The 27,705-nt window shown below is 37.1% G+C and overlaps 1 protein-coding gene across 4 annotated transcripts in view; it reads right to left on the minus strand.

Moving 5' to 3' along the window:
- Positions 1-27,705, minus strand: part of LOC113058677 (stAR-related lipid transfer protein 13-like) — a 62,367-nt gene that overhangs the window by 16,140 nt on the left and 18,522 nt on the right. The window contains exons 1-2 of one of the 4 annotated variants that reach the window (XM_026226807.1): positions 11,656-11,922; positions 8,949-9,017 (exon numbers count right to left, since the gene is read on the minus strand). The exons of 1 other annotated variant lie outside the window; for it this stretch is intronic. In XM_026226807.1, the coding sequence (XP_026082592.1) occupies positions 8,949-9,017; positions 11,656-11,818 (232 nt within the window). In that variant the 5' untranslated portion in view covers positions 11,819-11,922. Of the gene's footprint in view, positions 1-8,948; positions 9,018-11,655; positions 11,923-19,144; positions 19,478-27,705 lie in introns of those variants that run through there. 2 more of the 4 variants (XM_026226810.1, XM_026226808.1) reach the window with 2 other exon arrangements.

Below are 27,705 nucleotides of genomic sequence, written 5' to 3' on the forward strand. Positions count from 1 at the left end.
GTCTTCAATAATATATTTGACTTCTTTAAAATATATTTGGCTCCCATACTTTATATACACTCTAGTATACTCTTTCTGGATTGTGTTGATTTTTTTTTTCAGTGGTTGAAGCAAGATTGGCACCGGCACAGAAATCCTATAGAAAAAAGTCTTGACGATATTCTTGTCATTACATGACATAAAATAATTTTCTGAATAGTTTTTAAGCCTGTGCCCCTTTTTTGAAAGCTTTTATCATCAGTTGTATATCACTATCCCACATTTTGATCTAAAAGTAATGTCCTCGAACAAGAGCTAAATATTTAGACGTTGTTATGTGGCTCTTGTATGCATGAAAAGAGAAGTGATGAGGACAGGGACATGCAGACGTGTTCAAAGTGTGTATACGCTCCATCTGGCTAGTAATACTGTGTGTCACGCCAAAACAGACATAAATCCAGCTCAGATTACCTTCTGACTATTGTTCATTTGGGGGTTAGATTACGACCACACAATGCGTATAGTGTAAAGGGCAGCCAATCTATAAACAAGTCTGCAGTTGAGCGCAACGTGATCACAACATTACGGTCAAACATTTGGGACACCGGGTTTTTAAAAACGCCATTCACTCTGTGTCTACGTCAAATGAGTCTACAGACGTCAAAGCAGCATCCATGCCTCACCAAAACACTTATAAACTGGTAATGAGTCACCTCACCCAGTACCTAAACACATCTGACCAATGCATCAGCATCACATATTTGTCTAAATGGATATGTGGCAGCTCACTTGGTGCATTAGCAAAGAATGAAACCTATTTTGTGGACCGTTTGACTTCAGTGCAGCCTGCTACCATCTCCATGACTTTATCATTTGTTCTGGCCACTTTCATGTGCCTTTTATATATATATGTATATATATATATATATGTATTAGAGAGCCCGATTTCATGGGTCGTTTTGAACTTTGAGATCATAATGACCACATAATAACAAAGTAAGGCATCTTTCTTAAATGTCTCTCTAAAACAAAAATCAATGCACTTCATATGCACATCGATTTGTTTATGTAAATAAAAATATCCACAATCCTGTGTATTTCAGTATTTAATATACTCTTGTGTTTGATTCCAATTAACTATTTATTTTTAAAATTATAGGATTTCTTGCTGCAAAAAAATAAATCAGCTATTATCAGTTTATATATATATATATATATACATAAACAATGTTTTCGCACACATGCACATTATATCCAATCATCCTTTTAATAATAAATGCAAAATTGTGCTAATAATGTGAAATTATAAAATTTTGTTCATTTATGATATATATGATACCTATGAAATTATCCTTAATAGCGGCACAAAAGGTTGTGGGTTCGATTCCCAGGGAACACGTTAAGTAAAAAACATTAGAATGAATGCACTGTAAGTTGCTTTGGAAAAAAGTGTCTGCTAAATGCATACATTTATTTATTTATTTAATTTATGTGGAAAAATTATTAATTATTTTCAGAGAAAAAAAAATCCATTAATGACAAATGTATATATACTGTTAATGGACTAGTGACTAGTTTACACAATAATCCACATTTGAAGAAACAGCCGTGTGTGTGATCATCTGAATTCAACTCAACTTGTTTGTGTTCAGTTGGATGCTTGACAGACAGTGCCAAAAACTATCGAAAGTCTGGTCATCAAAATTCAGAGGTCTGGACTGCTGGCGCAGCAAAACGTGGCTTCACAGGGAAATGCCCTAGGTCATAGTGGCAATGGTGTGGTAATTCTCCTCTATTATTTCACAGACTAAGCTTTAATTAACATGAGCACCAGTGCTTCTGGAACCCCTAATGGGCGACATCCTACATACAAAGGTCGGGAGTTAAATTAAAGAGAGGTGCCACTCTATAATCTCTCAATATCACACGTCCCCAGGTCGGTGGCAGGAGTTTTGCCAGTGGAGGTTCACAGCTGGGCTATAGGCCAAAGGAAATTACAATCGCTGGGAAATACGCACAAAAGCAGCCCTCCACAAAAGACATAATAAATTCTTCTTGCTGACAAAACATTCGGAAGAACTGCTGCCTTCACAGTTGGCAAAAACAACATGGATTAAGTCAGCGGGGTTTTTTGGTAATACTCATTTCCCGATCATGTCTCATTTTATGCCGAAAAACAGCAGTTACGTTAGCACCAAATCAGGGTTAGTAAAACGATTAGATGTGAAGTCGCAGACAGTTACTGTACTTGCGCCATTTCTGTGACTTTTCTCCATGGCATGATGTTCCTGATGTTCATGATCTAACTCAAGCTTATAAGCCAAAATGAACCATTTCTAATAAAAGATTTCTAAAGTATCTGTTTGGCTGACCTCTTTCTTTGAAAAAAAGCAGGAGTGTAGGTCTACCTTCAAAAGGCACTCAGTGAGAGCTTATATTGACTGCTGATAAAGATCATTGGGTCATAAGTCACTCTTTGTGTTTGTGTCCTGAGATTAATTCAAACAAGACTGGCTCAGCTGTGGTAACACACTTGGCTGAACCATTCAAAGACACCCACTGATTATCCTCCTTCATCCACAAATCTCAATCTGGGCGAGCCTTATTTGGGGTCACTCTTGCTAGTTTGGTTCTTAGGGCTGGATTGAGTATTGGTATCTTTTACTATATCAGTCATTTCAATGTATACAGCATTCGTTTTAGTGTTCTGTTTGTAACTAAAGGAACATAAAAAAAAAATAATAATCCAAATATTTTGCTCAAATGAATTTGCTGGTATGAATTGAAGACTTAAATATAGCACACAACTTGTTTGGACTATCTTTTATGAAAAAGACCTAGATGTAGTTTCTTCAAAATGTCAAAATAATAAAGATTTAAAATGGCATACGCGGTTGGTAAATTATAACAAACTGAGTAAATGACAACAAAGTCGCATTAAGAGTACAAGTGGATTCAAAATAGAACTATTAATCTTTATAGAAAAACTTACATTCTGTCCATTATAAATAATTATATTGTAACTACTGACATCAACGTGAATCTAAATACATCCGGCATTGTTTGAATCCTAATCAAAAATGGCAGCTTAAGACGATATGTTCATTTCGGGAGTCCTGCACGCGGTGGAAGAGCCTTGTCTACTTAATATTTTGATTGGTTTGACCATGGAAAATCAGTTTAGGTTATTTGTCACAGCGGACACGTGACTTGTGTAAAATATGATACACAACAGAAAACTCCTCCACAAAAGGAAAAAGGGAAATATATGGGAGGATTATAGTGTAGCTGTATAAAAAAATAAAATAAAAAAAAACATGACATCTTTGCATTGTGGCTCTGGAAATTGATTTCATTCTTTTTTAAGGTTGCAGCTGCTGTGAATAACTACTGCAATGAAGTACGCCAAGGTTTTACGGCAAAACCCAGCACTCCTCCAGTTTCAAGTCAAACCAAGATGTTCATACTTTATCAATTTTCCTAACCGCAGAGCAGTGACTATAAGCTCTTCACAAAGCCCAAAAGAGAGGGCTAAATAAGGATTGGGGGTCTGTAGGGTTAGGTCCAATGCTCTGAATGTTCCCAAACATCTGGGGAATGTTAAACGTGACGCTTTGTAAACAGGTTGCGGTTGGTTTCAGGATTTTACCCAAAGTGAGGTGACAACAAAAGTGCAGTTTGGATTTGTGCAGTCTGTCTATTTCATCGTAAAAGCTCAAGTTAATTATTCTTGACAGTCTAAATATAAACAAACAATAACGAGACGTAATGGAGAAAACTTTTCCAAGCTGTGGCCAAAAGTGTCAAGAAACTATAATCCGGTGCCATAGAGCAGGTGTTCACTTTCTGACCTCAGAGGTCAAAATGTCTTCATGCTCCATTAAAACCTCACAAGTGAGCTGCTATACAAGGAAACGCAGCTCAACCTGAACCACGAGAATACCTCAGGAGCTTCCCCTAAACAAGGCACAAAAGTAAAAAATCAATCAGATTAGCTTCCTGAAAAATATATCTAGCAGACATTCTCCGTGCGCCAGATAAACATTTCCAGACGCTGGACTACAGCCATTTTCCCACATGCTAAAGTGTTTTACAGCTATCTTAGAAGGTCTGTTCTTTTAGTTTTGTCACTTTTCAGACAATTAGCAAAATTAACATGGATTTCAGCATGTGTTAGTCCTCTAGAAACCAAATGAATCGACAGATCAGATTAATGATTACAGATAAAAGAGGAGAAAACATATTTCTACCTTGATCAAAATGAAAAAATGAGTAACAGTTCATCTGAAATGGAAATCATGTCAACAATAACTCGCCCTCATATCCTTCTAAGCACATTCCTTCACTTTCAGATTTTTTTCCACGAATCATCTGATTCTGATTTAGTCAATTTTTACTACCTTGACTTTCAAGACCAAGACAAGGTGTCAATATATTCGGTGAACATATGCATTAAAATTCTTCTCACCCAAAGCTATCATATGACATACTTTATGATGGGGTTTTTTTTGCCCTTTTGAGGCTTGAAAGCTGTAGTTCCCATTTGGTGTAACTTATTCACAATGTTGTCGAAGTGGACAAGTTTTGTTTTGAAATAAAGTAGTAAATGATAGCTGAACTTTCAGTTTTGGTCATGGTTTTCAGGGAAATTTTAACCATTTAAAAAAATAATAATAATAGGTGGACAAATTAGGCTTCTTATCTGTTTCTTAGTCACTTCCTCTATTTAGATTTCCCCCCAACTCAGGGCATGTGTGAATGTTATGAGCATAATTACACAAAACACTATGACAACCTGTACTTATGTTTAGTTTGTGAAAAATGGCCTGAACGCTGTTATAATGACATGTCATATCTTTGCACCTAAAATCAACAGTATTTCACAACTATTTTCCATGTCATGAACATAGAGTGTAACCTGTAATTCACACTCCTCTGTGATATAAACACTATGCAATTTGGTTTTCCGTGCCAAGGTCTCACAGCTGTAGGATGTTGCAATTATCAGAACATGTGTTTTGTTCTTGCTCTGTAGCAGGTAAAAAAAGAAGAAGAAAAAAAAACCACCTTAGACACTTATTGCAGTCTAGCAAACTCTGTCATTTCACTCAGTGTCTATGTACTGTATCTAAGAATGGTTCTTATAAAAAACAATGTGCTGGTAGCATAGTAAAATGATGGTATCAGAAGGTAATAAATATCATATTTATGTAAAATGGTGTTTATATGACACTTCCAGTTACTTTGAAGAATACCATGCTGCGATTATGTTATTATTTTTAAATTACTTAAGCTTTCTGGTTCTGTATCAAATACTTTGAACTAAAATGAAGGAGGCACTGAGGTATGTGCTGCATTTGAGAGCAAATTTACATTTGAACCAACAGGGGTCTCTCTTCAGCTAAAAACACTGCATACGCTTTTGCAACCTATGCAAGTGGTAAAAACGTCTTAAAATGTTTAAAAGACCATTTTTTCTACCATTAAGTGTAATGTAAGAATTCATTCCATGACTTATTGCAATCAAACTTAATTATCATCAAATATTAAAAACATGCCAGCAGTATATTTGAAAAAGCCAACAAAGCACTATTCACTGAAAAGGGAAAATAACTCAATTACTTTATTACATTAAATACATTCTGCAGTCTATCCTTGAACAGGCACTGAAATAATTATCAGTCATTGGAGGTTTATTCATCTCTGTCGGACTTTGTCAGCGCCGAGGTTATATTTAGAAACGCAGAGAAAGTCACGATCCACAGGTCTGTTAATATGTCACGTCATCCATGGTCACAGCATTCAGACTCTGGCACACATTAGTGAAGACTGTCAATGATTCACTCCCGTGTGACACAGATAACCCTTAACAGCTGTGCAGGTGCATATTAATGACCCAGGTTAAAAAACAGCCTCACAAAGCATCCATCGTGTATGAAATGCAAGACGTGCATTATTATGATAATGATTAAGACTGGCATTATTCCCTTTCAGGATAAATGGGTTTATCATCACAGCTGCTGACTCTTTGCCACTGGAAACATTTATCCATCCTCAGTACACATTTTTACCATGCCTCGTCTACCGTCCATGACTGTCTCCAAATCTGAAGAACTCTTACACATCTGAGGAACTCTATGGGAGACTAAACTGTAATGAAAACCCACCAGACTCCATCCACACTGGACCGGAGCCACCTATGAGAATACATTCTGGTGAGCCTTTAAATAAGTTCTCCGGTAATCATTTGTCCTCTTGACTAATGAGCTCTCAGACTGGAAATGAAGACTCATTTTCTTGTGGCTTCTTCAAAGCCGAATGCAACTTTTGGTTTTGAACTCATGGGATATTACAAACTCATGACGTTCCAGTTCAAACGTTCATATCAAATTCTCTTGTGCAACGGTCAGGCCACTGTCTCTGCTGAAATAAACTAGACTTCACCTCCCTTCAAAGAATAATTCATCAGAAAGGGTTTGGGCTTGATGGGGCAAAGTTGAAATTGCTCAAGAGCTCTTCAGAAAAGACCATTTCAAGGAATCCCATATCAGCCACTTAAGCATGCCAGCCTCTGCCCATCCTGAATGGGACTACGCTTTCAATGCATGGCATATCTATCCAGTGGAGGAGCGAGAGAAATGGTAAAGTGCTTTCCTTGCTTTTGGCTCGAGTGGCTCGGGCCTCTCCTCCACTTCAATTTCCAAAAGCACACAACGAGAACATGGAAGTCCACCGTTGTGCTTCTCAAAGCCTTCCCATCATGCAGCTATAGTGGAAAGCAATCTCAAAGTCCCCATCCCAATTGACCTGCTCACCTTAAAACAGCTAAGACTGTAAAGGCAGTTTCCCACAGATCAATGCAATACAACTTTAATAGAATTGAAAATCACAACTAGGTCCCCATACTGTTAGATGTCTAACTCAACACATCTGTAAATGTTTATAAGATAGATAGATAGACAGACAGACAGATAGAATGACAGAGTGTTGCAGTAAATTAAATTTAAATGTATGCATTTAACAGATGCTTTTATCCAAAGCGACTTAGAGTGCATTCAGGCTATCAATTTTTACCTATCATTTCTCACCTTGCAGTACCTCTCCAACATCCATTTGATGCCTTAAGAACATTTATTTATATTTAATATGAGCACCAGGTGGTCCATTTTAATATTGCCAGCTTGATCAAAATGACTAAGTTACATTCTTAGTCTCTCTCAATGTAATCAAGAATGATTTCGTTGACAGCCCTTGGCATTCTCAGTAGCTTTTGGCAATGCTGGGATCCTATCAATCAAATTACATGCATATAAAACTATTTTGGAAATTTCTGCTACCTCAACCTGGGAAAAGCTATTGAAAACGTGATAAGAATAGCTCATTGATTTTAAGTGTTTGTCTCCGTGTATGAATAGATGTTTATGTGCTAGGCAGAGGTGGGTAGAGTACCCAAAAACTTTACTCAAGTAAAAGTAAAAGTAATTCTAGAAATATTTACTCAAGTAAAAGTAAAAGTACTAGTCTTGAATAGTTACTTGAGTAAGAGTAAAAGAGTATCGGATAAAAAATCTACTCAAGTAGTTAGTTACTAGTTACTTTGGGTCATATATATACGGAGCCTTTTTTTATATAGATATATAGACAAAAAATGTATGTAATGTATGTGTGTGTGTATAAATGTATATATTTCATCAGCCTTTAATCCAATTTATGTAATTTATTATAAAACCCTGTCTGTTTATTTAAGTAACAAATATAGGTGTCATGCCATAACATATTTTTAATACGACTGACTTTATTTTAAATGTGAATTTAACATTGAAAGTTAATGTGATATAAATATTGCTACTAATCTTTCATTGTTCAGAAAGAGAGCAAATAACATTTACATTATTAAACATAATTTTCACTGACAGTCTAGATTTCATTCACTCTCAGAAACTACCATTAAAATCACTGAAACTGTTAACACTGTGAAATCAATATCTTAATTATAGATTCGTACACACATCTGCACTTTGTTGTTTCTGACGAGAGAATTCGGCAGAAAGAGGTATTCAGTAAGTGAGCGAGTGAAGGAAGCACCGGCATTTCAGCGATGACTCATCGGAACACCTCTGATTGGCCATTGCATTCAAAAGCTCAACAGAACCATGTCTGATTGGTTAATGCGCAGCGCTGTAAAAACGCGTCTGTCTCTGGCTCAGCGCCAGCAAGCGATCACAGATCTGAATTTAGCAGCTGATGATATGACTTGCTGAACGTACTCACACTGGTGTGATTGTATTAAAATTAATAAAATCTTAATCGGCTATTCTTTGTCTTTTGGAAGCTGCATTCAACCTGTTATAAGCCACACACGTACAACAAACTAATGTCACAGTGGTATCGTGTACTGTAATCGAATGTAGCCCAAGTTATTACCTGTTAAACAGTAGACAGCACACGCGTTCATCTAATAAGGATCTCCATCGCAAGCAAAGAATAGCCTTTGCAGATTAGCTTTCAATTCAGTGCAGTTCCATAGCCGCGTTTTCAACGCTGCTAATATTCTTAAACGTTACAACTCTTGAGTGAACCGCTTCAGAGCTCAGCGCGTGCAGCATGGAACTGAACGACTCAATCAAACTGATTCATGAACCAATTCACTCGTTTGCCAATTGGTTTCATCAAGCCTTTGAACAGAGTTGACTCAAAAGAATGAATCATTCGCGAATGGGCATCGCTCATTGTCCAGAGAAAAGTAGACGGCGCGTTTGGAATAAACTGAAGCATTTATTGCATTAAGATAAAGTAACGAGAGGGGCGTCGCCCACAGTAACGAAGTAAAAGTACAGATTTTTCCCAAAAAATGTACTCAAGTAAGAGTATAAAGTACCCATCTTTAAATATACTCCGAAAAGTATTCGTTACCCCGAAAAATTACTCAAGTAAATGTAACGAAGTAAATGTAACTCGTTACTACCCACCTCTGGTGCTAGGATGGGAATTGTGCAGCCATAGCAGATGTGCAGAGTGTCTGGCGTCCAGATGGGCATCTATTAAGTGGAAAGAACCCAAAGCACCGGAGAGGCACAAGAATCAAAGCAGGTCCATTACTATAAACATCACTAAAGTATATACAGATTCATTTCAGAGCTACCTCAAACACAGAAAGAAAAACAACTCTTTATGGAGACTATGACTGACTGATAGAGTATCAAGCATAAGAAACTATGAAAAATGGTTGCTAATGTTGTCATCCAAGTTAGATTGCTATATCTGAGTGAAAGAAACTAAAGCTCAACTTTCTATGGTTGCCACAAAAAAAATAAAAAAATAAAAATAATAATAATAATATATGGATATAGAAGAAACTTATTTTAAAAACAACACAAATCGTACTGATCCCAAACTTTATATACTGTATATCATCAAGGCTGCATTTATTTGATCAAAAATACCGGAAAAAAAAACAGTAATATTTTGAAATATTATTACAGTTTGTAAAAATTAGATTTCTATTTCAAATATACCTTTAAATATAATTTATATCTCTTGCCACATGATCCTTCAGAAATCGTTCTAATGTGCTGCTTTATTATCAATGTTGGAAACAATTGTGCTGCTTAATATTTTTTGGATACTTTTATCAGGCTTCTTTGATGAATTAAAAAGTTAAAAAGAACATCATTTATTTGAATGTAAGTCTCCAATATAACTCTTGACTTTTACTATTTAACAAATTCTTGCTGGATAAAATATTTCAAAAAAGAAAAAAATGTACTCACCCCAAACTTTTGAACGGTCGTGTACATTGTTACAAAACCAAACAACTTTTAGTAAAAACATTCCATTTATCAAAGAACCCTGAAATGCATCCACAAAAATACTGAGCAGCACATATGTTTTAAACAATGATAAAATAAGATATGTTAAAACATCAAATCAGCATATAAGAATGTTTTCTGAAGGATCGTGTGACATTGAAGACTGGAGTAATGATTCTGAAAATTCAGCTTTGACATCTCACATACATTCAATTTGAAAATATACTGAAATAAAAAACAAGTAAATTGTTATATTACACAATATTATTTTTACTGTATATTGAGCCAAATAAATGAAATGAAGCAAATGACTTTCAGTAACACTGGCCCAAAGCTTTAGACTTTGACCGACAGTGTGTGTATATATTTCCACATAAATGAACAAACACTTACACTCTGGGTAATTGTCTCAGTTGGGCCAGCCCCTCTGTCTATGTCAACAAGACTGAGTCGGTGCAATTCAAGAACGTGTGACGAGCCTTTTGCCTTCAACCCCCCATTAGGGTTTATGCTGAACTCACACTATGCCAACATACATGAAAGCATCCTTCAAAAAATGCCCTAACTATCTAGGAAAAGCCTTTACTGTGTAAACCAACAATATGTCAGCTTTATTGGTTGTACGTGACTGAAAACCAAATATTAATAACATACTGTATAGGTTTATTGTCTATAAAACTAGTGAATGGACTTCCTGTTTAGAATGGATTCTTTCTTAAAACTTATCCACAAACATGCAGCCTTCACTAAATTAGAAACAGCAGGCCCGTCATGTTTTGATGCCATCATATTGACACAAATATAGAAGGTACTAAATAACAGCAGTCGTCTGTCTTGTGTTCTTCGGGATCTAGATACTGGTGACAAACCAGACACCACAAAGTCAAGAAGACAAGACTCAACAGGCCTTGCTGTCCAGAACGCCTTATCACAGCGCATCAACGATGTGAACATGAGACATATACCCGCATTTCTGAGAACATCTCCCCTCAAAGAACAGACAAAAAAGACCACGCAATTTCACATTTCCTCTAGAGCTTCCAAATTATTCTCAGAAAGTTACAAACTGTTCTGCTTTTTATATTTGTTTCTTTTGTAATCTCTAGTTCCGAAAAAAGGAATTTCAAACTGTGTTCAGATTAGGCAGTATATCAAAGACTACAATCAAATGTCTGAGATTTCAATATGAGCTCAAATATTTCTCATCCAGTCGTTCCAAAACTAAATAATCTGAGCTATCAACTCTTACTGTGTGTTGATCATTTTCCAATTTGTGTCTATTTTTATCTCTACTAAGGAATTTTTATGAGAGACACCTTCAAGTAAACCCTCACTGATAAACACAAAGTGAAGAGGAGGAGCTAAAATGTCAAATGCATTTACCTGAACGATCACCCATTGTCTTCCACTGAAAACAACACTCGGACGAGTGACAGCAACATATTGAGATTCCTAACTAAGTACGTGTTCTTTTCTTCCGCAATATAATACAACATAAATAACGTTCAACGAAGAACCACATAGAGTTATGAGTCAAGCGAAAGTTCAAAGGTCAAGCTATTCATTGTTGCATGCAACTAGGTTCATTAGTTTCTGAATCAGTCACAGAAATTCCTTGCGTGTAAAATATCAGACCTGACACTATCTGATCCATATGAGATTGTTTCCAACTGCCTAACTGAAACAAAATGGGAAATAAACCAAAGAAAAGTAAGGTGTATAATATCAAAACAAAGACTGGGATTGTCTTTATGCTTCCAAAACTGATTAAAGCTGCCAGACACTACCTAAATACACACTTTTGAAATTCTAACTCATAAAATCTTATGTAGCCTAACTAATGCCATGTTGTTCCACAGTGTCGTACCTGCCGCTATCCTGTTAAGCAGCTGCTGGCGGGCAATGATCCTGCCCAGCCTGTACCCAGAGCGCCGTCTGAGGTGGTCCATCCTCAGGTAGATATCCTGCGTCTCTGGGGTCATATTTCCCAGGCATTCGCTGCTCTCGGTGCGCGGCAGCTCCCTGTACATGATCACACAACGTGAAACATCCGGCACCCACCTCCCCAAAACAAATACCAGTCACGTAATCTGTCCACCAACAGCCCAACATGTGTGAGATGTGAGTCCATAGAGTTCCAGTACCAGCTGTCAACCCCGCCCTCTTTTTGAGTCACATGAATAGAGGTGAGCCAATGAGAAGCCAGGATGAAGAGGGCAGGCCTCGTGGCTGAGCTGAATTCAAGGTCTGTGCGAGCACTGCTCGATTCAGGAGGGAAATATAAATACCAGAGGAATGTCTGTGAACTGAGTGAGTGGAGAAAGCTGGAGAGCAGGGGACCGTGGGAGGGGGAAAAGAAAAACAGCGTGGCTAAGAGAAACACCCAGACCAAAAAGAACTAGCCTGCTGCTGTGAAGCCCCACTCAGGTGCCAAGTTTGCTAAGGAGGAGTTTGTTAGTTGGGACAAGAGAAATAAAGAGTGGCTGTTAACTTAATTCAAATGCTTTTAGACAACAAATATGTGGTCACACAATCCATTAAGACAATACAATAAAAAAACAGACATAAAAAAAAAAAACTTTTTTAAAAAGAAAATAAAAGAGATCTAATATTAATAATAATACTTTAATATAATATATTATATGAAAATTTGTTATTATTTTTTATTTTAATACTAGTAGAACAGTTGGGCTATTGGTAGAATGCTGTCTGCACCTGATACTTCACTAATGCTCACACTTCAATGAAACACACATGAGTTCTGCAAACTTTGCACAATACCAATTTCCAATGTTGTTGTTTTATAAGTACCAATAAAGTAGATAACATTCCAAACCGCACACTTGCCATCTGATAAGCATGTCACGTGTACATGATTCTAATGCACTTGGATAACTTAAATATGTTTGGTAAATGTAACTCATGTATATATATACATATATTTGCAAATGAAAAAATTATTTTGCAAGAAAAAGGAAATGAATGGAAGGTTTGCAAGAGCGTCTGTTCTGTTACAGCATGGAACAACCTAAGTCTACAGACTGAAAATAGACCCCACATCTTTGCAAACAATTCCACCTTCTGTTGACTAAACTCTGGCAAACTGGCAAACAAGCACACATTTCCTGTTAGCATGTGTTATAAGCCTCTCGCTCCTAGTCTAAATGTGAGCGAGTACATAAACACATGAACTAGGCACGATTGGGCATGGTACCAAGTTAAACACATTCTGTGCCCCCTCCCTAACTGCCACATACTAACCATACTAGAAACCACACAAAGACCACAATTCAACCAGCGCCTGCAATCTTGCTGCTATTTATACATGAACTACCCCATCCCTCACTCTAACGCCCCTCACCAGAGGAAAGTTTTTAAGACGTTCTGTGCAGTTTGTGGTGCTACACTAAAATGATCTCATTTGTTGACCCATACCTTGAGCTTATAAACAAGGTGCAGTGCATGCTCTTGCAATCCCATAATGCACAGAGTGCTCTGTTAAATACAGGTGTAACTTGAGTGACTGACAGACCCTAATGAATGCTATGATTTTTTATTCCACACAGACCGCTTAAAAAGAGTTGATTACTGTAATGCTGAGTAAGATTGTAATATTATGTGTGTGTGTGTGTGTGTGAACATATACATAATTACATATATAAATATATATATACATATACATACACTGAACAAAACTATAAACGCCAAAGTGCCAGACGGCATCGAATTTGAGCATCTGCCCACTCAAGTCGGTTACGACAACGAACTGCAGTCAGGTCGAGATCCCGATGAGGACGACAAGCATGCAGATGAGCTTCCCCGACAGTTTGTGCAGAAAATTAACATTCAATTACAGGCAACAGCTCTGGGGGACATTCCTGCAGTCAACATGCCAATTGCACACTCCCTCAATACTTGCGACATCTGTGGAATTGTACTGTGTGATAAAACTGCACATTTTAGAGTGGCCTTTTATTGTGGCCAGCCTAAGGCACACCTGTGCAATAATCATCTTGATATGCCACACCTGTGAGGTGAATGGATTATCTCAGCAAAGGAGAGGTGCTCACTAACACAGATTTAGACAGATTTGTGATTTTTTTTTTTTTTTTAGAGAAATAGGCCTTTTGTATATAAAGAAAAAGTCTTAGATCTTTGAGTTCAGCTCTAATGAAAAATGGGGACAAAAACAAAAGTGTTGCGTTTATAATTTTATTATATTATTATATTATAATTTTATCATATATATATATATATATATATATATATATATATATATATATATATATATATATATATATATATATATATATATATATATATATCAGTAATAGAAATTATGACTATCATGCATTTATACCATGATTTACAGAAGACACTCATAAACCCCCAAAAATCCTGCAACAAGAATTACTGGATGACATTGAAAGATTCATTTGTCAACATTCTCAACATTTTCTATGTTTTTAATAATTTAAAATATAATAAAATTTAGTATGATCACTTTTTATATATATTTTAATAAGCACAGGTCTGAATAACTTGAATAACTTGTTACACTGATGACGGAACATTACTTCAACTATATTTTGAAATTTTATCACACACACACACACACACACACACAAAACATTAAATTAGATACATCATTGCATTTAATAGGCTTTTATATATTTAGAAAAAAAAGTTTTGTAAACTAGACTGAGACACCAAAATGGGACATTTTTGACATGGATACAGCATAGAAAGAACTTCATGACAATAAATTGACTCAATTCAAGTGAAACACAGGTTGATATACAATGATATTCCATGGAAAAGTAAATGATTAACAATAATTTGATTTAAATATGTCCTTGCTTCTGTTTGATAATCCTTCTGTCAACAAATGTCCACTCCAGTTCTGGCACAGGTTTGGTTATTTGGAGGAAACGAGTGGTAATAAGTGTACTATGCACTTTACTGACACAATTGCAGCAATATCACCTTGCAGCCCAAAACCAATCGCCCACTGAAGCTAAGCAGGACTGATCCTGGTCAGTACCTGATGGGAGACCTCCTGGGAAAACTAGTTTGCTTCTGGAAGAGGTGTAAGTGAGGCCAGCAGGGGGTGCTCACCCCTGTGGGGTCTGTGTGGGTCCTGATGCCCCAGTGTAGTGACGGGGACACTATACTGTAAAAAGCACTGTCCTTCGGATGAGACGTTAAACCACTGTCCTGACTCTCTGTGGTCATTAAAAATCGCAGGATTTTCTTTCGAAAAGAGTAGGGGTGTAACCCCGGCATCCCGGCCAAATTTCCCCATTAGCCTCTGACCATCATGGCATCACTCTGTGACCTCTCCACCAGTAAGCTGGTGTGTGGTGGGCGTTCTGGCGCAATATGGCTGCCGTCGTATCATCTGGTGGTGGTTGAGCGCTATAAATGTAACTAATTATTAGTGAATCATTAATTGTACAGCACAGTGATTCAGACTGACAAAGAAAAAAAAGCTATTATCTCATACCATATCATAATTTCAGTCACTTTAACTGGTCTATATAGACATATGATGGTATCTCCAATGGCTGTACATGAAAATGGCTAAAAAGAGCTCTCTGATGAAGCACTCTGGAATAAAATGAAATAAAACTTTTGACAAACCATTCAACAAAGCTACAGCTAGTAGAGAATAGTTGAGGCAAGTCAAATCAATTATCAGATGCTTATTTCAAGATAGCAAGAACAATGACAGGTTTTTGTGAACATGACACCCCCATCCGCCCACCCACCCGTCCGCCTCATCTGAGTGATACAAAATCTTGCCATTATTAACTATTGACCAAGATTGCTTTGTAGTTTAGCCACTTCTCCAACACATTTTCAGCTTTATGTAGGAGAAGTGTTATTGAAAACAGATCAAACCTAGTTGTTATCCAGAACTGAGTGCTTTTTCAGATTTAGCTCAATATTTAGAGCCAAACCCGCCATTGCCAAGTCTCTCATCATCTCTATACTGGAGCCAAAGATGAATGTCTGACAGCTCTCAAAATAAATGTATGCAAACGTGGAGGAGAGAACAGACCCCGCTCACCACTCGCCAAAGAATGCACATTCCACATGCTCCCTCTCTCTATCTCTCCTTCTCTCTCTCATTTGACAGGAAACCTGATAATTTATTTCTACCATGGCATGGGCTAATTAAGCCTACTATCAAATCTACCATTAATACAATTGTGAAAATAATATTGCTGTAGAAATTACAATAATAACTTGAATGGAAACCTATTTTCAGATTTTGAATTTTAAATATACAATGATGATGAAACAAAGGATAAAATGATGGTCACACTTTATTTAAGGGTCCAATTCTCACTATTAACTAACCATTAACTATGTTTTGCCTCAATTAACTCTTTATTTGCTGCTTATTAATGGTTTATAAGGTAGTTGTTAAGTTTAGGGTATTGGGTAGGATTATGGATGTCATGCATTAAATGTACTTTATAAGCACTAATAAACAGAGAATATGTTAATAATAGACATGCTAATAAGCTACTAGTTATTAGTGTGAATTGGACCCTATACTAAAGTGTTACCAAAATTATTTAAAAGATATAACATTAAATGAACTAACAGCTAAGTATATTAAATAAAATTAAATAAATAAATGCATAAAACAAGACATCTTGAGAGGCATAGTTGTTGGCTCTGATGGCATCAAAATAAGCCACTCCTCCATATACAACCTGTCTCAGCACGTTTGAACTCAATGGCAACAGCATGAACCTCGGATCTTTGAAGAGCGCAGAAGAGGGTTTTTGGGATTTTATACAGACAGCACTACTTCACAGTCATCTTGGTACTTTATTTGTGTATTTTTCCACTAGCTGAGGCAGAAGCCAGAATCAGCTGCCAAGAAAACGTACCTGTGTTTATACACCTTCATGAAATAATAGCTTCATTTCGATGGAAACAAAAACAAACAGTTTTGTGGCTTCCACAATCAGGTCAGATGAGGATTAGCCACAAGAGAGGCCAGTCAGAATGACAGCTGATTAATAAAACGTCCTGGCTGAGAAACTCCAGCCTGGGATGCTGACTCCACAACTACAGAGAGTGAAGATATCAACACAGCCAGTGGAAAGAAAAGTTATCAGCATAATATTTACTCTGTGGGTTTCTGGGAAGGGCTGCTTGAACATAGGCAGGAGCCAGATAAAACCAGCAGGTGCTTACGATTCGCTCCAGCAGGGAGAGACGGCAGACAGCGAAATCTTTCTGCTGTCTCTTCTGAATTCTGCTATGATTGAATCTCTCACTGAAAATGTCAAAGCCGCATCACATTTATGAGTTTTCTCTGCTTTGAGGAGTCTGTTCCTTTATTTAAGCAACACTTCATAAGGCAACACCGACTGGATTGTGTGCAGAATGAACTAAATGTTGTTTTAATCAATCTTTTTTATGGCCCTTGAAAGCTGCTGCCTTCGGTTTAAGAGGATCTTTTGCAAATAGCTTGTTAGGAGATTTGAATGATGCCTAAGTGTTCTAGCCTATGATCCTGAAACAATAGTGTTGAAATGCAGACCATAATGCAACCATAATGCAATCCTATACAAAAAGCTCATTCCATGTGGGCTGAAATGCTTTAGTCATGGATGGCAGGCTCATGGACAGCCCACTGATTAATATATAAAAATGGGAAATGCTGGATGAAATCTAATGTGAATTCTAAAATGCAACTTCACATTTATTAAACCGACTAAAATATTTGAAGAAACCTGGTACCTCTTTTCTATTCTTCCATTCTTGAACCATATCTATTTCCAATAAGTTCTGCTCATTTGCACTTTATATTAATTGAAGAATCGTGAAAAAAATGGGTCATGGTTTCCACAAAAATATTGAGCAGCACAATTGTTTTCAACATTGATAAGAAATGTTTCTTGAGCACCAAATCAGCATATCAGAATGATTTCTGAAGGATCATGAGACACTGAAAATTGGGGTAATGATGCTGAAAATTCAGCTTTGCCATCACAGGTATAATTTACATTTTAAAATATATTACAAATTGTAATAATATTTCACAATATTGCTGTTTTCACTGTATTTATTTTCAAATAAAGGCAGACTTCTTTTAAAAACATTTTAAAATCTTATTGACCCCAAACTTCTGAATGTTACTGCAACAGTAATTTTAAATTTATCCAATGCTTTAAACAATAAACTTAGTTTTGAAAGACAAAACTAAAAGGTGGAGCTCTATCTGCCGGAATATCTTTCATGGTTGAACTTTTAATAGAGGCTCAAGTCAGACTGAAATATACCCCTCTTGGGAGCCACACTGAACTCTCCACTGTCATGCCTCAAAGAGCTCCTCATTGTTTGGCATGTGTATAAACAGTCAGGCCAGAGCGTGCACATGACTGCCACCTACATAGCACATCACATCTCTGAAATACATATATGGAAATGAACGTGATAACAATGCCTCAACATTTCATCACCGTCCCCATGGCAGCCTGATCATGTGCCCAAATAAACAAAGAATCTTGAACAAGACAAATATACAAGCATTTAAAGATTTCAATCTATTAACAGCGGAGTTTTAATTACTGTCCAATAAAACAGACAGATGGACCACCATAAAGCACTCCAAGAGAAAAACATAAAAAAATTCCAATATGAAAACCACGTTTCATTGACTGACATCTAGTGGTCAAACATTGTCAAAAGCGTATATATATATATATATAGACACACACACACACACACACATCTATGTTGTCACATTCTACTGGAGCACGTTGTTAAAGGTGTTCTGTGTTAGAATGTGACAACATAGATGTGTGTGTGTGTGTGTGTGTGTGTGTGTGTGTAGCCTATACACGCGTTGTCGCATTCTGTTTCAGATTATATTAAATATGTGTTGTTACCTTTAATATTTTGTTCCATTAATTATTTGTCTTGAAATTGTTTTACCTTTTAAATTGTGTTGAATAACCTACAACAGCCTACACTAAAAAATCTGTGGCGTACATAAAAAAATAAAAAATAAAATTGTGAAATTAATACATTTCACAAATATTTGTAGTAGACAGACTTCAATTGTACTTTCTTGTAAAAAAAATAAAATAAATAAATAAACATTTACAAGTCCCAGTCTTTCTTGGTGTATTTTTCAAAACCCCTAACGATAATGCAACTGCAAAAATTAAGCAACTTGAAATTTAACCAGCGATGCTCAATAATCTCAAAACCATAAATTAATGCATGCAAACATTTCGTCCTCACGTCGAGCACGTCATCACACTGTCATTCCACGCATACGTTGCAAATGCGGAGCGCGTGAATTTTACCTTAGTGTCACTAACCTGCAAGTCGTCTCTCTCTGACGCTTTTCCACAATAAATCCCAAGCTTTGGACGTGGATTCCCTGAGCTGCTCGCTGAACGATCGTCTGAGTGTCAGTTTCGCTGTCATCGTCAATCCGCGCTCATAATAATCAATCAGTGTGGCTCGCGCGCGATCTCCCGTTATTTCTCAAAGATAGCGAGACTCCTCGTCTTCTTCTTCACCTGCCCCGCAGCCAGAGAACGCAACGGAAAACTTTTCCGAAAAATAAATGCATATTACAAAAAAAATAATGTGGTAATAATTTCCTAAATAATCCAGTTTAGGACCTGCGTTAGTAAAAGACGTGCAGCCGCTGTCTGGTGTTTCAGAGCAGATGTGAGTTTGTGTGAAGTTTCTCCTTCAGCTCCTAACATACGATCACTCTCTCACTCTCTCTCTCTCTCTCACTCTCTCTCTCGTTCATCACTCTCACTACTGGAGGACTTCATTTCAAGTCTCACCAAAGATCTCAACTCACGCACTCCATATTAATTCCTGATGCTATTTAATGTTTAAATAAATAAATAATGTATTTTCTGTGTTAAAAATGTATACCTAAATATATAATATTTAAAATCCATTAAAAATGTATATATAAATATATAACAAAACTCACATATTTATATTGTTGGAAATATAAATATATGAACAAATATGTGCACTTGTGAATATTGTGTATATTTAAATGTTAAAATAGTAAAAAAAAATTAAAAAAAAATACAAACAATAACAATATACTATATGCCTTTCTCAAGGCAAAAAGCACAAAATGCAGCTCACGTACTCTAGTCTGGAAAACAAAAGCAATATAATATAAATTAAATGAAAGTTTTGGACATAAAGGTATATAGAGAAAAATGGTCATGCTGAGGAAGGATAGACATACCATGAAAACTGACGGCTTATTTAATTATGGGCCTCTATGGTTTCTATTTTGCGCTCAGCATGGCATTATCATCATAACAGAGAGGAGATTGCTTTTTGTGACAGGTTTTCTGTCTGCAATGTCAAAAGCTGATCCAAGTTAAGATGAAAAAATGTTGGTGACGGCATAAAGCGAGTCTAATGGAGAAATTAATACTCTTATATAAACGACTACTGCATGCAGCGAAACTCGATGACAGATTGGTATCAAGAGTATTCAACCTGGATCCAAGATATGTTATTAAAAGAAAGAGGTGTAGCTTTGCTTTAACATAAAGCAGTGCACTACTATTTGTTGTCATCCAAGATCAGAGAGAACAGATTTAAGCAACCAGTCATGTGTCTAGGTAGGGAACAGTCTGGCCTTTATCAAGGTGTGTGTTAATGCGCCTGAGCTTTATTCACTAATGGAGTCATCTGATGGGAAAAACCTCCCAGGAGAACATGAGGGGCTTCTGCTGTGCCTCAGCTTACGTGTCAAAGGTCAAAGGTTAGGGCCAAACATTTCCACTCTTGCAGGATCTGCATTGGAATGCCTGGCTTGGCAATACAACCATCTGACCACTTAAAGAATAGACTAAGAATTGGAGGTTGACTGATATTTTCACTTTAATAGTGATTATATCTTACTAATAAATACAGAAAAGTGCTTTTTAACTACACTGAAAAAAGTGATTTTGGAGAGTTGTAAATATAATCTGTGGAAACCATATAAAATGTACATGATTATTGCAGCCAGCCAACGAATTCTAAAGTAATGGGTAAATTCTACATATGCTACCCATTCATCAACAGTAAGAACCATCACATAGAAAAATGCAGTAAAATATACCCCCAAACCGTGAGTTTTTTTGCTTTAAATTGCGCATGCGTCAGGCTGCGTTTTTGATTGAGTGTGGACTCATATAAACACTGAAGCAGTGTTAAAAGTAACACTGAAGCAAAGTTGAAGTTAATGAGATAATTAAGAAATGAATTGGGTCATGATTGACCATTATTGAAGACATCTGATGTTAACAAGCAGACTCACCAAACTAGAAAATCACAATTTGTGTGTTACCATTATAGTGGTCAATGTTTCCTTTAGTTGGGTTCTTGAACCTTCAGATGTTTACTTTAGACTTTGTGGGGCTGTGTTAACAGAATGATAACAGACAGACCAGCGCAAAGGCAATCATGTGTGCTATTGATTGTTGTTTGAACTAATTGTCATGGAATGACCTGAATGTGTCAGTTCAGGTTTCTTTAATGTGTACATAAATTAAGTGGTGGTGGGGGATAGGAATCCAGCATTTTCTGGCATAATATGACATGTTTTTAAAAGTTAGTTCTACATAAAGAAAGAATTATTACGTTTAGAAACAGACATAAAGAATCAGCGTGAGCATCACAACAATGGTGACCATCAAAAAAGCATGTTGTAGCCAATAAAAACTCATCCATTGCTCCCATCATGCATTGCGGCATGAATAAATTATGAGCTGAACTGTCTTTTTAACTTTTTAATAACTAAATTTTATTTTTGCTGAGATATTTTTTACCTTATTTTAATGAGTAAGTAGCTGTTGAATATATACATAAATGTGAGGTATTGTTACCCAATTTATGCAAGCATTTAATAGCTTTTTACTTCAGATAGTTTATACTCAATATATGGGATTAAATCTACCCCACCAAAGTCGATGCAAATTGTTACCTCACATTTATTGGGTAAATTCTATAGATTAGTTTTTACAGTGTAACTACAATATCTAGCCTGAAGGGGTTTAAAAAGTCTCAAGTGAAAAAAATTAAACCTGCGTATGATGGCAGACTGTACTATACTAGATTAATTTGACTCCTGGACCTTTAATACTGCAAAGTCAGGTCATGTCTGTCCACCTCAGCAACTGTCTCACTCCATCACTGCTCCAGCTGGCTGTTCTGAGCCCTTGATCTCCTGTCTGTCAGCAGCTGATCTATTGGAGAGACCCATCACTTTAAACTTCAGCACAGGTTTCCATTATAAAACCAGCCTGGAGCAAAATACCAAACCAGCGGTCAGCACAACCCTGATGACTCTTGGTCTCGCTGTCAAAACAGTTGATGCTGAACGTGTCATCTGCATTCACGTTGCATTTCCAGCAGCCTACAATGAAATAACCAGAAAGCATTGAATCATAACTTACGCTATATACAACTTGATATGTTCAGAACCGTTCCAAATGTCTCATTAAATAAACTGATCTTAGAGATTAAACCGAAATGGATATTGTGAAAGAAATGAGCCAGCCCAGATGTGGAACTACAAGTGCTTATAAGAAGTAACTGAATAATTAGTCTCACAGAATTACAGCACAAACCCCTTAACATTTGCCAGAGAGAGTATAAATGTCATACAGATGGTTGAGCTTGCGCATCAAGAAAACTCAATGGACTTCTGCCAGGCAGCACATTTGCACAGTAGCCAAGCTGGTGTCTCTGCATTCTCACCAGCGTCAAAGAACGCAATTGAAAACACATGGACCTTCAAATGCCTAAATTCCTCGTTTAAAAATATTTGAGCCTATTTAACGCAAGCCTTTAGTTGCTGTCTGGTCCTGGGCTCAGTAATGGGGTCACGCGGGTCACTTTCCTGATCAAAGCCTTTGACAGGAAGCCCCATGCTCATGGCTTTGCGCTATCATTCCTATTGCTGTGATGTTCTCGGCATCATTTGGGAAAACAATTGTTGATATTAAGGAGATTATTATGGCTAGACTAGGAGGATACAGTGCAGTGATGTAAAAGAGGAAGTGGCTGTTAGAATGTGAATGGGTGTCCACACAAACCCAATAGGGTTGCTTGTTTTAGCAAGACCCCATCAAGCTCTTATCTTCTCCCCCAAAAGACCCTTTAGGCTTCATATGTAAATACAATGCACTTGAAATTTATCTGAAAGGCTTGAACACAATTAATCGTCACTAATGCTTGGTTCCCACACATATAAATCAAAATGTATTCACCACAAGTAGTTTCATTGAATCTACTCTATGAATTATACATAAAACTGCATGTGGTCTTCTCTTGCACCTTTTGTTTGTTTGGCTACTAGCCCAGAGACTTGAGCTCCAGACTGACCACTGAGCTGGAATGAGAAAATGCCCAGATGTTGAGATGCTGAGCTCCGATTGGCCCCCTCATTTGTCCGTGAGGTCCCAGGCCAGACTCCAGAAATCCACCGGGGGGATCACGCTTCCCAGTCTTTTGCATTCAAGGCGTGGAATTCTCCCTCAACTTCCCTCTTGCTCCTACATATGGGCCCATCTAATGCATGCACTATAAATTTCCCGAACAAATATTCCAAAGTCCGGGCTGCATTTTTCCATGGAAAAATCACAAATGCAATGTATATCTGCTTTTAGATTAGGAGCTTGAGGGGGAGGAATGGCCTTAAAGCAACTGTTCACTGACTGCACTGCATGTGATTCATTGTGTAAAGCATCATTGTGTTTTTGATAAATCCCTGTTATTCTAAATGTGTGACTGAATGTGGTTATGTTCGGAATAGCATACGGACATACTATTCTTACTATTTTTGATATGTGCAATGCATTCAACTATGGTGTCGTGTAACTATCAAAATAATTTTTACTAGTAACTTGTGACTGAACAAACAGAAAAATGAACAGAATGAGCAAACAAACAAACAATTGAATTAATGAATGAATCAATGAGTAATAAAAGAATGAATATCTACTACAATTTTTGCTACTAACATGTAACTGAACAAACAGAACAACTGAACAGAACGAACAAACAAGTGAACAAAGAGAAACAACTGGATGAACAACAAACAACTGACTCAATCAATCAATCAATCAATCAATGAACAGTAACAGAATCAACAGCCACTAAATTATTTGTTAACTTGTGACTGAACAAGAATAAATAAATAAAACAAACAAACAAGTGTATCAATGAATGGATCAATAAAAAGTTACAGAATCAACAATATTTGTTAGTAACTGAACCAACAGAATGAATGAAAGAGCAAACAACTCAATTAATCAATGAATCAATGTACAGTAATATAATCAACAGTCACTATAACATTTGCTAGTCAATTATGATTGAAGGAACTATCAACAAACCAAACAACTGAATCAACATACGAAGGAACAGCCAATTTAATGAATAGTAACAGAATCAACAGCCATTTGTGATCATTCTGTGAACAGAGCATGATCTAGCTACTTGGCATAGTAAACTAGCACACAAAAGAGTTACACACACACATGCAGACGTCATGAAAGGGCCAGAGGGGGTCTGTGAATGCTATTGGTTCACTGTTTCAAACTGACAATGCATGTAATGCTGTCAAGTCAAAATCTGTTAGGACTCAACCAACCATGGGAAAACATTTCCAGTCACACACACCACCTGGCTTCTATTAGCAGAGAGGGGAACACACAGACAGACAGACAGACACACACACACACACACACTTGCCCTCTTACCCAATTTGCATGTAGGCAGACTGTGATTTGTGCACTGAAACACACTGTATGTGCAAATTCCCATTATAATGGAAAAGACTCAAGCTGTCTACATTGGTAAGTGCTTACAATCTGACTTCAGTCAACATTTGATTTGATTTCAATAAAATAATTCCAATGACATTTGTACAGCCCAACTCAATACAAGATAAAACAACAAACAAGCAAAGGAACAAGTTTATCAAATGTTTTTCTAATATCATCTTACATCTTTGCAGCAGACTAAATATGTCTGAAAAGGTAAAGCAAGGTGGGAAATTAACTGTTGATTAGATTTAAACTTAAGACTAGATTCTTTTAAATCCAATTTGGTTTAAATTTGTCAAAAAAAAAAAACAATTTTGTGCCGGATTTTATGACTAGCAAAAAACAATAAGCAGTCAAATCTCCCAAATATTAGCAAGCTGCTAACTAACAATTCAATTAATAAATAAGACACCATGAAATAAAAAAGAAGGTGACTGTGCAAAATGCTTGGCACAAAACCATAGGAGCTCAATCGAGAATAGAAGTCAGTTTATTCTCTCCTGTCTGTAGCCTGTTCGATTGTCCGGCCAAATTGTTTAATAAGCACTTTACCACAAGAAAACCCCTCTATCCCGCAGGGACACCACGGTCTCGCATAACTGTACAAGCACAAGCCTTAGGAGAGGGAGAGGTGTTTAGATAATGCTGCTTTACAATCTGGCCTTTAGAATATTACATTAAACAAAGTTGTAACCCGAAACATTGTTTTTAGTACAAAAAGTAAGCAAAAATGGCCTTAAAATCTAACACTGCATTGTATTAAATCTAATCCACAAAGGCTGGAATGGCTGGAAAGTGTCTGGAATGAAAAAGTATGAATTTCAGTTATTTCATTGCTAAACTACAGGACAGTTTTGCAATTAATGCCTAAATACTGTACAAATACAACATGCATATTACCGTTCAAAAGTTTGGAATTCCAGTGAAATTCCTATTAAAGACATTTAAAATAATACAAAAATTTTATATTTCATTAAATGCTGTTATTCAAACATTGTTCATCAAATAATCCTGAGAAAAAAGACACTACAGAATAAAAAGATTTCCAGACATCCTTAGGCAGCACAACAGTTTTCAACAGTCGCAATAATAAAAGTTTTAATAAAAGCAGCAAATCAGCATATCAGTATGGTATCTGAAGGATCATGTGACTCTGAAGACTGGAGTAATGATGCTGAAATATTTGCTATTACAGGAATTAATCACATTTTACAATATATTCAAAATAGAAAACAGTTATTTTGTTTAAAATTGTAATAGTATTTTACAGTATTAATGTTTCTAATGTAATTCTGATAAAATAAATGCAGCCTTGGTGTGAATGAGAATCTTATTTCAAGTATGCATACATATGTTCCAGTTGCTTATATTGTTCCTTGGCATTTATACATCCTGGGATTTACAGAGCACTGCATGTAATTGGATGGGATTGCAGAGGTGACAAGTCTTGTACAATGGGGCCCAATCCAAATTAGTGTCCGTTTAATCCCTCTACGACATCTCCTATTGTGAGAAAATCACACTCTGGCAAGAATAAGTTAATCAAATTATAGGGGAATTATTGAGAAAGATTCTTTACTGCAAGAACTTGGAATGGTGCAGTAAGAAATTGAAACGTTACATTATGTAAATTGCTTTTTAAACACAAAGGCATGGCTGTAGGTAACCAAATGATCCATCAATCCATACACAAAAACAATCTCAGGATTTATAAGCCTATAAACGAAATTGAGACCAAAAAGCAATTCCAGCATTACAGAATTCCAAAGGGCCAGTGCCAACAATGGAAGTCCACTGGAAGCCACAAGCCATTTTCCATCTTTCCACATGTGGAACATTTCATGCTCTCCCTGTGGCAGCGACTCTCTATACAGCATAGCCTGCCAGACCACATGATGACCTGCCTGTAAATTTAACTCATGATGTCATTGATTTGGGTCATGCATGAGCAGAGGGAGGCCAAAAAGATCAAATAATAACATAATCGCATGAACCAATCCTCATGTGAAGAGAAAATTTTGCTTGGCGACAGAGGTAAAGCCTTCAAATGAAAAAATAGTCAGTAGTTGCACTTGCTAACACAAGCATCTTCTACTATATCACATGCTTAAGGGTTATAAAACTTTGGCATGTAAATATTCCTAGACTTCTTATTCTACAGACAATAATTGTACAACAAATTGTGTGGTTATTGAGAGGAGATGTGCTATTACTTTTCTAAGCAACTGGTCTTAAAGGGAAAGTTCTGTGCACTGTGCTACTGTGTTTAGTAATTATTATGTGTTTTAAGTTCTTGTCTGTGCTTTTCACCTCAGTTGGGTCTACTTGTTGCTAACTGGTTTTGTGTACATGTGTTTGCTCCAGTGCCCATTGTGTGGATTAAAGACTTTTGATTGTATTCCTCGTTTCCCTCATATTCCTTTCCACAGCGTATCATGTTACAGAAGACCCGACTAACAGTTACCTCCATGTGTCTACCCTCCGTATTTGTTTCCATTTTTTCCTATCAGTGTTTTTGTTTCCCCTTATGGATCCCTTCACCCGCCAGGAATTCATCCTCCTCCTGCTGGAGCAGGGGGACAGATCTCTCAAGGGCCATACGAGACTGCTCTGGCTGTTAGCTAGCATCACCAGCTCCACCTGGCTCCCTTGTCCCTCTGACTCCACTCGAGCCATCGCCTCAGGACTCCACCTCGTGCTCCGTCCCACCAGATTCACCTTGGTGCTCAGTCGATCAGGCTCCCTCGACTGCACCCTGGCCCCCCAGATCCTCTGCATCCCCCTGGCTCGTTGGCTCCCCCTCTCCACCTCGAGCTCCTCCACCACCTGCTCCGCCGCCATTGGTCGGCCAACTGGGGTCAGCGGCCATTCTTCCTCCATGACTCCTTCCTGCATCGGTGCCACTGTAATGGTCCAGCTTGGCTCCTCCTGCTCCAACTCCTTCCTGTTTGCTCCCTGGTTCCTCTCTCTATATTCACCTACCTGGACTCTGTCTGCTGGTCCCCTCCTGGGTGTCCGTCCTCCTCCCAAACCTCCTCCCAAGTTCCCACTCGTGCCATCCCATCTATTGT

This window comes from Carassius auratus, chromosome 40, assembly GCF_003368295.1.
Source record: "Carassius auratus strain Wakin chromosome 40, ASM336829v1, whole genome shotgun sequence".
NCBI lineage: Eukaryota > Metazoa > Chordata > Actinopteri > Cypriniformes > Cyprinidae > Carassius > Carassius auratus.